At 36.6% G+C, this 13,087-nt stretch overlaps 1 protein-coding gene across 2 annotated transcripts; it reads left to right on the top strand.

Annotated features, from left to right (window-relative positions):
- The first annotated feature begins 2,948 nt into the window (after window positions 1–2,948).
- Window positions 2,949–8,682, top strand: LOC123537050 (uncharacterized). 2 transcript variants are annotated; one of them, XM_045320594.2, is made up of 5 exons: window positions 2,949–5,227; window positions 5,732–5,923; window positions 6,156–6,295; window positions 7,021–7,198; window positions 8,301–8,682. In XM_045320594.2, exons 1-5 carry the CDS (start codon window positions 5,018–5,020, stop codon window positions 8,343–8,345), a joined length of 765 nt encoding a protein of 254 aa, XP_045176529.2. In that variant the 5' UTR covers window positions 2,949–5,017; the 3' UTR covers window positions 8,346–8,682. The 2 variants fall into 2 exon arrangements, with proteins under 2 accessions (XP_045176529.2, XP_045176528.2); XM_045320593.2 differs by lacking the exon at window positions 8,301–8,682 and having other exon boundaries at window positions 7,021–7,825.
- Window positions 8,683–13,087: the final 4,405 nt, after the last annotated feature.

The following is a 13,087-nucleotide window of genomic DNA, read 5'->3' as shown; positions in this document are numbered from 1 at the left end:
TGAATGAATGAATGAATGAATGTGCAGGCTGATCAAGGTGTGCAGGCTGACCAAGATCTGCATTGTTCGCCTTTCAGTCAGTATCGTTTTTGGTAAGCACCCCTTCTAACAGTTAATGGTAGTCCAAATTGAAAGATGGACAAGTTCATTATAGAAATTTAGCACGGTAAGGGTTATTATGAATAAACCATTTACTCATCTGGAAATTATTAACATGTTATTTACTGTGTTCATTGGTATCAATTATAGATATTAAATGGGTTTGTATTTATTTGTTCAACAGCAATGTTTTCCTAAATGGTTTACAGTCTTGCATTGACAGCAAGTAAAATATGGTAAACCTTTCAATAATGGGAAGTTGGGGCTCCAGTGTTCTGTGATCAGCATCTTGTCTTTTCTTTGATTTGTTTGGGGGGATACTTATTTCTTTCACAGATAGCTATGAGGATAATATTGTAAACTTCCCGTGAAACTTGAGCATTTTTCTGAAAACATTTCAGCAAAACATAATATTTTATAGATATTTCATTTGTTTCCTGAAAATATTAAGTAATTTTTAGCATAAAATGTCATGTTAGTGCTTGAAACTGCCACAAGATGCTTGGTAACTATTATGATAACATTCTTAAACATATTCTAGAAAAACTGTGCATTTTTCTGAAAACATTATAATGCCATAAATTACTGTTTTCAAGATATGCTTTTTATTTCCAGGAAACTTTAGGCTATTGAGATAATATTCAGAAAAGTTAAAAAAAATCAAGATAATTCCTCAGAGTTAAGATAGCTGTCTTACTGATATTGAGATACTAATGTAAATTTTCCAACACTATTTCCAGGAAACTTTCAGCTATTGAGATAAATCATCTTTTCAGAAAACTTCGCTTTATCAAGATCTTTTTAAGAATCACAATAGCTACCTCACTGGCAGAAATATGCCAACATAGATTTAAATGCCAATTTTTTATTTTGAAATTCAATTATATAAAAGCAAGTCTAACTTCAAGCAAATCAAGCTGGACTTTTTTCTATAAAAATCACTATTCCCATAGAACTCCCTCCAAATGGATGACCTCTTACTGGTAATTTGTGACATATTAATAGACAAACTATAAAGTGATTCCAATATACTCTCAAAACCTTGTTTTGTAAGGGTAGTTTATTTATTTATTTGGGTTTTACGGCGCACCAACACAGTATAGGTTGGCGCCAAACAGGACTACAAATTTTGGTTTCACATTTGTAGGGGTAAGGCTTTCATATTAAATTTATAATAGTTATTATTCATTCAGTCCAGCTGTTATTATGTGCCCTCTGGACATACTTTGTACCATTTGTATGGATGACCAATAAATGAACAGTTATATGGGTACATGACCAATTTTAAATATTGAAACAATGACATTTTAAAATCATTTTTATGTTTTTATGGACGAGAACAATCCTATTTAAAAATGTATATAATATGCATGTGAATAATAAAATCAATAAAGATCATTGTTATTTTCTTTCTTTTTTGAAAAAAAAAGATTAACAAATCCTATTTAGAAGGTTTATGACATTCACATGGTAGAGAAATACCTCGTGCTTGTATGCGGACATACGAAACTTACAATATATCCTTGAACCGCTCATCACGAGGTCAGGTGTTTCAAGAACTAGATTAACGTCATCCTGCTGGACCGTATACAGGATATCATTCATCTGCCACATTTTCTTCACCTTCGTGAAATAGTTTATCCACGCCACTCATCAACCTGAGGTGTCATAGTAGACATCTTACATGTTCATTAAAGAAATGCAAAATTATATACAAATATACAGAATATATATCAATTACACCTATGAATCTACGAAATAATTCTTGCACACATTGGAAACGGCCTTACATTTCACTTGCATGAAGTTCACTACTATTGGATTCGGGCCATTTCTGAATTTGTTTTTACTAATGGTCTGTAAACTGAATATGAAATTACAACTTATATTATTGTGAAAATTAAAACGGAAAATCATTTGTTTGCACTTTATACATTGGCATGTGGTATACACATATCAGGTGTGAAATGAACGGAAGAACAAGACTCTCAGTTTAAAAGAAAAAAGTAACATTTAAGGATGTATATAAACTCATCTCTTGTAACAAGGTATTGAACACTGTAATAACATTTACAAGCATGTAGATCAATTTTTAGCATGTTAAGCAATTCGTTGTCTGCTTCCATTCTCAAAGTAGAAATGTCTAATTTTTCTCTTTCCAAAACATTATCACAGTGGTCATTGTTAATAATTTGGATCTTGATGAGATGACTAGTTGCTCGGTATTTTATCTGGATCCTAATTATTTGTTAAGGTAATCACGAATTCGCCTGTGGCTTAAACTTAACATAAAACACAAGATAAACAACCTGGAATAAAGTCAAACAAAGAACAAACTTTTTAAACTTTACAACTTACAACTGCTGGGTAGATCTCATCACCGTGGCTTATGGCCAGATAGGTTCCGCTTGAAAACCTACATACATAGATAAAATGTCCATGAAGACACTAACTAATAACTTACCATGTCTCAGAGCTTAGAATAAATAATGAACTTGATTTGTTCAGTAAATGGCAAACTATAAGGAAGAATTCTTTGAGATATAATGCACATTAAACCTACAGGCAGCCCTTTTTTACGCCGATTTTGGGGCCGAAATTCGGCCCCATTCCCCAGGCAAAATGATATTCTTTTTCCCCCAACTGAACTTAAAAATTCCCCAACCGTAAGTGATTTTTTGATTAGCGAAAATTTCCATCGCCGAGGACTAATATAACCGCATTTTTTACTGTATCCGCGGTTTAAACGCTGCAATCGGAACACCTCGGATATTACTGTTAGCGTCGCTTTAAAATATCCGGGGATTTCCCTTTCTATAGTAAATTAAAAAAGCGTTCAGGAGGTTAAAGGTCAGTAATTCAAATCCTTCTTTGTTTCATATAAAAAACGACAACTTCATATCGTCTTTACGTATCTTTAGAGAACATCACTTTTTCCTACACCCTATTTTTCATGAAAGTTCTATCACAAATTAACGAAAAAATGAAAAGAAAATAGGGGGTTATGTAGTTCCTAGTGAAATGCCAGTCACTTGTGGTCTGCTACCCTAAAAATGGCGCATATTTACTCTCGTCCGCGCAATAAACACCTACTTCCGGTTTCGATCTGCAAAACTTGCCATGTGGGGTGTATGAACATGAAAACCGTCTCATTTCATGCAGAATGTCTTCTAGTAGTGAGAAACGGTGATTAAAGCACTCGTTCTACACGAATTTGCGCAAAAAATGGGAAAATTAATATCTATTTATTATGGACTTCTTTCGACTACACCACGGAAGCACATTTTCGACCGAATTACTGACCTTATTTTTCAAGTGATTTTTCGATCAATATGTCGCACAACCACAGGTGTTACGTAAAAAAAGTTAAAACGGACACTATTAAAGGATGCAAAAAGTTAGATGTTATGTTCAAGCAAGCGGCGCTCGGGTCGGCCGGGATGACGGAGCCAACGAACGTTTCCCAGCTGTCGATTTCAGCAGCAGGTGAGCCCTCGATTTCAACAGAAGTGATCAACATGAAAATCCCCCGTCTCCGATCGGTGAGAAAGCTGTTCCAGACATCGAGTCTGGTGATGATGTCAGCAGCGATGATGACAGTAGTGTTAGGGTGCCAGATGCACGTTTATTTACATCAGCAAAGTATGAATCGAGGTACAATTGGCTGTATTATTCTCCCTCAAAATCAGCATGTCTGTGTAAAGTATGTGAAATGTTTGGTACCAGTACTAGTCGGGGAACGTTTGCAAGTGGGGTGAGTTCCCTTGGGACTCACCCCTCAAGGAAGCTAGTGAAGCATGAAAATTCCAAAGAACATCATTTATGTTTGCAGAAGAAACTGATTGCCAGTGGTGGTTCTCCATCGGTGCTCTCATTGCTAAGAAATGGAGCGGAAAAACAATCAAAGGCTGAAATTGAAAGAAACCGCAAATATTTTTCAGTACTTATTTCTATAATATATAATACTGTGAGGCAAAAGAGGGCTTTAGACAGTGTTGAGGGTTTAATGAGGCACATGGCTGCTGTTGGTAATAGAGAAATAATTGAGTAATACAACCCACAGATAAAATATACGTCACCAACATCTGTTTCGGAGATTTTAGCATGCATTGACAGCTATCTTGAAGAAGAAATTCTAAATAAATTAAGGGAGGCAAATACCTACGCATTATTAGCGGATGAAAGCAGTGATGAAGGTCATCGTGAACAATTTGCGATAATCGTTAGGACAAAGGGATCTAAAGGGACCATTGAAGATCGTTTCTTGGGTATCACTGGTCAGAAAACAAGATGCGGAGAGTCTTATGATGGCGGTGGAGGACTTCCTGCTACGAAAGGGTATTGAAATCAGAAAAGTCTTATTTGTAGGCTTTGATGGTTGCAACACCATGTCTGGTGAAAACAAAGGTATAAAAAATGCAGTGAAACTTTAATGTTCTGACATTTTCCTGTTCTAAATTGATGTGTATTTAACCATTACTTTTCCAGAAACATTAATAACATAACTTAATTAGGGTTGAACTTACGCTGCAAGTTTCATTTCATCCGCCAATGTTTAGGCACTTGCCTCCATTAAGCGTAAAAATGGTTTGTTTCCGACCCGGTAACAAGCTGAGATAATCAAGGTCAGTAATTGTTTTAATTTATATTTTTATTACATGGGACTTTCTAGAAATTATTTTTGTGTCAAAAACTAAGGGGGTTATGCCTTTAAAACATCAGTAAGCTGATTTCTAACATCACTGACCATGTTCAAAGCATAAAAAGTGTGGTTGGTCAGATACCAGAAACAAACAATTTTTTTGCACCTTATGAAACATTTCTTCTTTCAGGACTTCAACGACGATTTAGACACCTTGTACCACACCAGCTCTTTGTGAACTGTCGCAACCATAAGCTTGCCCTGTATGTAAAACACATGATTAAGGAGTTTCCTGTCACAGAGAATGTTGACACCCTGCTGATCTCAATAAGGAAGCTATTCCATTATTCCCCGAGAAACTACGCCATTTTCCAGGCTATTCAGGAATCGTATGGATTGAAGAAACTGAAGTTCATCAGAGCAGCTACTACACGTTGGTTATCGCATGGAAAGTCCTGTGTTCGCCTTATTGACCGTTATGAGCAGGTTTGTGAAACAGCCTTTCAGTTCTATACTGATTACAACAGTAATTTTTAACCAGAGATTCCTGATTGCACGTAATTTATAACTGAAAATAATCTATGATTCAATGAAAGCTGTCCCTGAAATACACAAGAGGCGTAGACTAGTAACAGTCACTCTTGTTGTCTTATTTCCTCCGTTTTTGAATAACGACTGCCCGAATATGGGAACAACCACCTCCCTCGTAAAAAGTAGTTGTATGACTATTTGAATTCCACCCCCTCCCCCCATTTTATCATATATATACAAAACTGACCTCTCTGGAACTCATCTGAAAAGTTTTTGTGTTTCCAGTGTATCGGCTATTTGACAGGTTACACTAATTAGATGACTGACAGATATCATAGTGTCATTAGTATTGGCTGTTTTGAAGTACTCTGCCAAATGATTATATAAAAATGTTAGTACAATTCCCTCAGTAACATTGTAATACATGTTCTGGTCATTTTGCTTTTTAAATTTAATTAGGTGCTTGATGCCATAGATGCTAGTCTTGATGACAAGTATGTTCCCGAGGTGTACGGCCTGCGACATCAGCTGCTTGACAAACCTACTGTAGCCATGGTGCTAGTACTTTGCGACATTTTGCGACTGGTCATCAACTTCAGTGATTATCTTCAAGGGGAAAATGTCTTCTCTGATATGCACATCAGATGTGGGGTATGACATTTCAGCCCTTCTTAAAACTTCTATGCCAATTTTGAAGTCCAACTGAACCTTTAACTTAAATGTTTGTGTTGCAAATTTTATGCTTACTGATTTTAAACTGTTAAGCTTACTAATTTTAATTAAGCTGGACTTTAAAAAAATTTAGTGTTAACTGACATGTGTTGAATTATGACAAAACTTTGAAAGGTACACAACTGATATTTGTTCTCCCATGTTTTATCAGGAGCTGATAGACCAGCTACACCATCTTGTGGTGAGGTTTGATGTCTCTGTTGAAAGGCCAGACCAAGACTTGTATTTGTCAAGGATGGAGACCCTTTTCCAAGTTATTGATGACAGGACTGCATTAGCACGGCGCTTAAGGTATGCTGAATATAAAAATATTTATAATTTAATACTGACAGGCTGTCTACTTTCTGGATTTTTTTGTTGCGGAACTGTTAGCAGTAACAAGACAAGCAAATAGGACCATCTGTCTGTTCATCTGTTATAAGCTTATGGAGTCTGAAAACTTCATAGGAAATAAATGGCATTGATTAAATCAATTACATTTGCCTATCAATGTGAATTATGGAGTAAGACCTATGAAAGTTGAGAGAGATTACATTTTTTAGCCCTTACAGAGGTCTGTATTCATACATTAAGGATACAGTTTGTCACTTTAATATCTGAAATTCTGTGAAGAAATGCTACCATCTTAACAGTTGATGCAAAGACCACTTATTAGTCTAATGGGTCTGGTACCGTACCTTGGGGTCACAGCAGGGTATGCATACTTTTCTGGCCCAATGTTCACAAAACAATATCAGTCTCAGCTGAGTTTGATAATGAAACTTTATTTGTTATTTATATCTAAATTGCATGTTTTAAAATTTAATGTTAAGGACTTTTCAAGTTAATATTCAGTACTGACTGTCAGTCTAAATGGGCATTTTAATCTTGAAATTTTTGTAAAAAATGCAATTTAAATTTCAATCTCAAACTCAGTTGAGTCCGAAAAATGTTTTATGAACATGGGGCATGAAAACTTATATTTTCCATTTTATCATTAAAATCTCAGACATAGACCTGCATATTTCTGCTTTCAGAGGTCCAGCAATGATGACTCCAAGGCAGGTAGTTGAGGAAATTGCCAAACCTGTTACTTATGCGCTTATAAATGAGATTAGTGACGCATTCCAGTGTTCACCAGTGCTGGCTGCCTTTTCAGTATTCAACCTACAGAAAGTTCCAGAAAATGTTGCTGAGATTAGTTTATATGGGGAAGTTAGTATAAAGTTGATGCAGTGTGCTACAGCTACTGCAGAGTCGGGGCTTTCAGATTATTTGTTCTGTCATTTCCAGAGGATGATCTTTGCATTGAAAGCTTTGAAGTTTCTGTATTTAATCTGAAGTAAAGATACTTCTGTTTGCAAGACTTAAAAAGTCAAATTCAACTGAATGCATTATATGGTTTCTTCTAAAAATTATATAAAAATGTAGTACATGCATCTCTGTCGCTTGCAGAGAGAAATAAATACCCTAGCCAGTCACTATGGCAGACCCAGAAATGATGTGTTCATGGGCCACAGGACTCTTGCGGAGCCTGTTTACTCTGAAGCAGAGATAAAGGCCCGGTTCCAGGGCTTCAATCACCAAATGTGTCTTAAAAAGTGAATACTGACTACATGTCAGCTGTTTCACTGTCTGTTATAACTTAAATAGTATATAAGTCTTCAAGCACAGTCTGTGATTGACTAAAAGAATAAATGCAACATTATCAACATTATCAATCTGTCAACTCAAAAATTATGCATCAAATTTTTTTCAGATGAATCCACCATTCACATTGTCAAACAAATTCTGAAAGTATGTATTTTACACTGACCAAACCAGACTGTGCTTGAAGTTGTTGCAGTGTTTGCACTTTTGTTCAGTTAGAAGAATTTGCAACTGTGCATTTGCGTTATCATTAATTTTGTCATTCTTAAACTTTTCATGATATTCAATGTTATTTAGTTTGTAAACACTGTTCCAAAAGTCTCGGCGATATATGACCATTTTGTGTCGATTCGCCGTAAAACCCAACTCACTCACTCACTGTTCCAAAAGTGAAACTTAACACATGCAGTCCAATAAAATTTTGCCAATTTTAAATCAGTCAAGAAAGTACTCATTTATTTAGCTAAACACCAGATATTGATCAAATAGTTCAAACAGACAGTTTGCTAGTTAAATGCGCTGTGATGTAACTTAATTGTGTAGAGTTAATCATATACTTCCCTAAAGCTGTACATCTAGAACTGGAACTTACAATAATTGAAAATCTATGCTGGTAACATAGTTAGAATAATGGACAGTCTGACTTAATATCTTCTTATTTTTAAAGGCAAAGAGGTGGTGCCGATGTTACTGCTCTATTCAAAGGGGATGAGGTCATGAAGAATTCCTATCCAGCAATGCAGTTCCTTGTGGATCTCAGTGTGATAATGCCAACTTCAACAGCTTGTGTTGAGCGACTGTTTAGCTTCTCAACTTACTCTGTACATCATCAAGGAGCACCCTTGGAGTAAGAAAATTGGAAGCCCTAATCCGCATTTGTTCTGCTGACAAAGAACAGTTGACTGAGAGAGATATTGATTCTATAATAAATAAATTTAAACAGTGCAGAAGGGACATCAGTTTGTAACCTGCTAAGATTATGATAAATTGTAAAAACAAGATGACTGTCTGATCAGGTTCATGATTTTGGACAATGTGGCAATTCTTTAAATTTGTACGTTTTTATTGTCTTTAGCATCAAAACTGCTTAACAGATGATACATCTTACTTACTCTGTGTTTTTGTTTGTTATAAAAAAAATTCCCAAATTTGGTATTTTACGATGCAAATTTCCCCTTATGAAAGGACCCGCCACCCTTCCCCAAAACCATGAACAAGAGGACCATGATGGTCCTGAATCGCTCACCTCTTCCCACATGATCCAGTTTTGAGTATGACGTCGTTTTTTCTATATTTTGACATAGTGACCTAGTTTTTGAGCTCATGTGACCCAGTTTTGAACTTGACCTAGATATTATCAAGATAAAAATTCTGACCAATTTTCATGAAGATCCATTGAAAAATGTGGTCTCTATAGAGGTCACAAGGTTTTTCTATTATTTGACCTATTGACCTAGTTTTTTAATGCACGTGACTCAGTTTCAAACTTGACCTAGATATCATCAAGGTGAACATTCTGACCAATTTTCATGAAGATCCATTCAAGGGTATGGCCTCTAGAGAGGTCACAAGGTTTTTCTATTTCAAGACCTACTGACCTAGCTTTTGATCGCAGTTGACCCAGTTTCAAACTTGACATAGATATCATCAAGATAAACATTCAGACCAACTTTCATACAGATCCCATGAAAAATATGGCCTCTAGAGAGGTCACAACGTTTTTTCATTATTTGACCTACTGACCTACTTTTTGATGGCACGTGACCAACTTTCGAACTTGACCTAGATATCATCAAGATGAACATTCTGACTAAGTTTTATGGAGATCCATTCACAAGTATGGCCTCTAGAGAGGTCACAAGGTTTTTCTATTTTTAGACCTATTGACCTAGTTTTTGACCGCACATGACTCTGTTTCGAACTTGAACTAGATATCATCAAGATAAACATTCAGACAAACTTTCATGAAGATCCATTGAAAAATATGGCCTTTAGAGAGGTCACAAGGTTTTTCTATTATTTGACCTACTGACCTAGTTTTTGACGGCACGTGACCCACTTTCGAACTTGACCTAGATATCATCAAGATGAACATTCAGACCAACTTTCATACAGATCCCATGGAAAATATGGCCTCTAGAGAGGTCACAAGGTTTTTCTATTATTTGACCTACTGACCTAGTTTTTGATGGCACGCAACCCACTTTCGAACTTGACCTAGATATCATCAAGGTGAACATTCTGACCAATTTTCATGAAGATTTCATGAAATATATGGCCTCTAGAGAGGTCACAAGATTTTTCTATTTTTAGACCTACTGACCTAGTTTTTGACCGCACATGACCCAGCTTCGAACTTGACCTAGATATCATCAAGATAAACATTTAGACCAACTTTCATACAGATCCCATGAAAAATATGGCCTTTAGAGAGGTCACAAGGTTTTTCTATTATTTGACCTACTGACCTAGTTTTTGACGGCACGTGACCCAGTTTCGAACTTAACCTAGATATCATCAAGATAAACATTCTGACCAATTTTCATGAAGATCTTTTGGAATATTTGGCCTCTAGAGAGGTCACAAGATTTTTCTATTTTTAGACCTACTGACCTAGTTTTTGACCGCACATGACCCAGCTTCGAACTTGACCTAGATATCATCAAGATAACATTTAGACCAACTTTCATACAGATCCCATGAAAAATATGGCCTTTAGAGAGGTCACAAGGTTTTTCTATTATTTGACCTACTGACCTAGTTTTTGACGGCACGTGACCCAGTTTCGAACTTAACCTAGATATCATCAAGATGAACATTCTGACCAATTTTCATGAAGATCTTTTGGAATATTTGGCCTCTAGAGAGGTCACAAGGTTTTTCTATTTTTAGACCTACTGACCTAGTTTTTGAAGGCACGTGACCCACTTTCAAACTTGAGCTAGATATCATCAAGGTGAACATTCTGACCAATTTTCATGAAGATCCATTGAAAATTATGGCCTCTAGAGAGGTCACAAGGTTTTTCTATTTTTAGACCTACTGACCTAGCTTTTGACCACTTGTGATCCACTTTCGAACTTGACCTAGAATTTACCAAGATGAACATTCTGACCCATTTTCATAAAGATCTGATGAAAAATGTGACCTCTAGAGATGTCACAAGGAAAAGTTTACGGACGCACGGACGACGGACGCTGCGCGATCACAAAACTCACCTTGTCACTTTGTGACAGGTGAGCTAAAAAGGGCTGGTCCGCTTTGAGTGCGTGAGGTCGTGGTTTCAATCCCCGGCGGCATAATACCGAAGACGAAAAAAAATGGTACTAGTAGCTTCCTCGCTTGGCGCTCAGCGTTAAGAGGATAGTGCTAGGACTGGTCAGCCCGGTGACACACACACACACACACACACACACGCACACACGTGTACGCTAAAATGTGTATATGCAGCATAAATGTGCAAAATAAATTAAATAAACAGAACAGATGTATATTGTCCGTAAGTATTGACCTGGCACTCATGAATATTCCGTGTATTTCCGTAAATTAATTTTCGGTGTCCGAATATAAATAGCGGTATAACTAAATAGTACATATATCGTTCTAACTGATATACTGTCGCATGTGCAGGTAGCTGTGCGGACAAAGCGTATACTTGCAAGTATCAGGATTGTAGGTTCGAGTTCTACGTCCGAACATATATTTTCCCCCAAATTTTATATGCAGACTTACTACTCATTTGATCAAATGTATCGTGATATCTATGGTTCAGTTATTAAGAGTAATCATATTTTCCAGTTATAAAATAATGGAATAAAATTGTTTTAATAGTATCTTAGATAAAAAGACAAGTTACCTGTCACCAACGTTCCAGGAAAAGAAAATATTACAAGAGAAAACAATCAAAATTCATGAAATATGACACATAAAAATAATGTAAACGATAACCTTACAATGCATTAAATTGAAAAAAGATCTATTCCGTAAGTGATTTCGAACCCATGGTAACGTGCGTGCTAGTCAGACACCTTACCTCTACGCCACCGTGTCATTGATTAACTTTACATGTTACTTTAGTAATGTAGATACTTTCAGGATACTAATATTGCGTAAATTAACGAAAACGCCCGAAAATTTTGGCGAAGATTAATGAGTGCCAGGTCAATACTTACGGACAATACCAATGTATGACTTCAAATTCAAAATCATATCTAAGCTGAATTTCATTCATATGTATCATTTCGAGTTTTATTGTAAAACTGTGAAATTTTGCATTCTGTTTTGGTTTACATTTTGCCTAACATGTGCACACTGCTATGACCTCTAGACCGGATGTTCATTAGGGAAGTTCACGCAAGTTTTTTTTTCTGTAACGTTGACGAATGCATAAAATACGTAGAGTATCTCTGCAATATGAAATATTGAGACAATGTGACTGATGCACGATGGAAGATATATTATCGCTTGTTCAATATGCTAGGTACCCATTCAAAGAACTGCGCGTTTTAGGTGAGAAATGTACGATTGAAATGATTTAGTGCACTTTCCCGTTCATGACCATGGTTCTTGTAGTATACCTAGGGGTAGGGTATAACATGTACAGAGTTATTTTCTTTCTGGTCTGGTGCCAGTGAACCGGTGCACTTGTAAAAACAACTATATTTTGAAAAATCGAAGTATACGAAGAGCTCTGGTACGGTCTCTACATATGATGTGGCCTCCGGTTATAACCGCCTCGATAGCCTAGTGGTAGAGCGGGAGGTCGTGGGTTCGATCCCCGGCCGCGTCATTCGAGTGTTGGAGGTCGTGGGTTCGATCCCGGCCGCGTCATACCAAAGACGTAAAAATATGGTACTAGCAGCTTCCTAGCTTGGCGCTCAGCATTAAGGGGATAGTGCTAGGACTGGTCAGCCCGGTGTCAGTATAATGTGACTGGGTGGGGTATCATGCTACGTGTCTACGGCGTGATATTCCAGTGAGGCAGCACTATAAAGTTGGGCATTGTGCTCACTGCTACAAGTAGACCAATCCTGCTCATGAAATTATTTTTAAACCAAAGTACTCTGATTCATATGAGGAAAAACCAAAACAAATCAAACCGTTTGGATTTCGCAAAAAATCTTCTATGAATGAAACTGACTTCGAATTCGATAGTATTAAAGAAAATTCAATTCCAGATACACCACCATGGACCCTTCATACCCCTACAGTTCTTTTCGATTTGAAAACTGCCTTTAGAAAGTCTGAAACAAACCCTGAAATATTCAAGTCCAAATATCATGAAATCAAATCAACTTACAAGGACTATTTTGCAATTTTCACAGACGGTTCAAAAGATGAATCAAAGGTTGGCTGTGCTGCTGTCAGCCTCCTTCATCAATCAAAATTACGTTTGCCAAATAATGCAACAATATTTTCAGCCGAGGCCAAGCTATTGATTTAGCTCTAAATTTT

This window comes from Mercenaria mercenaria, chromosome 17 (genome assembly GCF_021730395.1).
Source record: "Mercenaria mercenaria strain notata chromosome 17, MADL_Memer_1, whole genome shotgun sequence".
Taxonomy (NCBI): domain Eukaryota; kingdom Metazoa; phylum Mollusca; class Bivalvia; order Venerida; family Veneridae; genus Mercenaria; species Mercenaria mercenaria.
The sequence above is the reverse complement of the archived record's forward strand: the minus strand, read 5'-3'. Positions and strand labels throughout refer to the sequence as shown.

Excerpts from the sequence above, each read along its gene's own strand:
- LOC123537050 (XM_045320593.2), top strand. The coding sequence starts at position 5,018 with ATGATTAAGGAGTTTCCTGTCACAGAGAATGTTGACACCCTGCTGATC. Across the intron at positions 5,228-5,731 it reads TTATTGACCGTTATGAGCAG|GTGCTTGATGCCATAGATGC; the intron begins GTTTGTGAAACA and ends AAATTTAATTAG. Across the intron at positions 6,296-7,020 it reads GCATTAGCACGGCGCTTAAG|AGGTCCAGCAATGATGACTC; the intron begins GTATGCTGAATA and ends TTCTGCTTTCAG.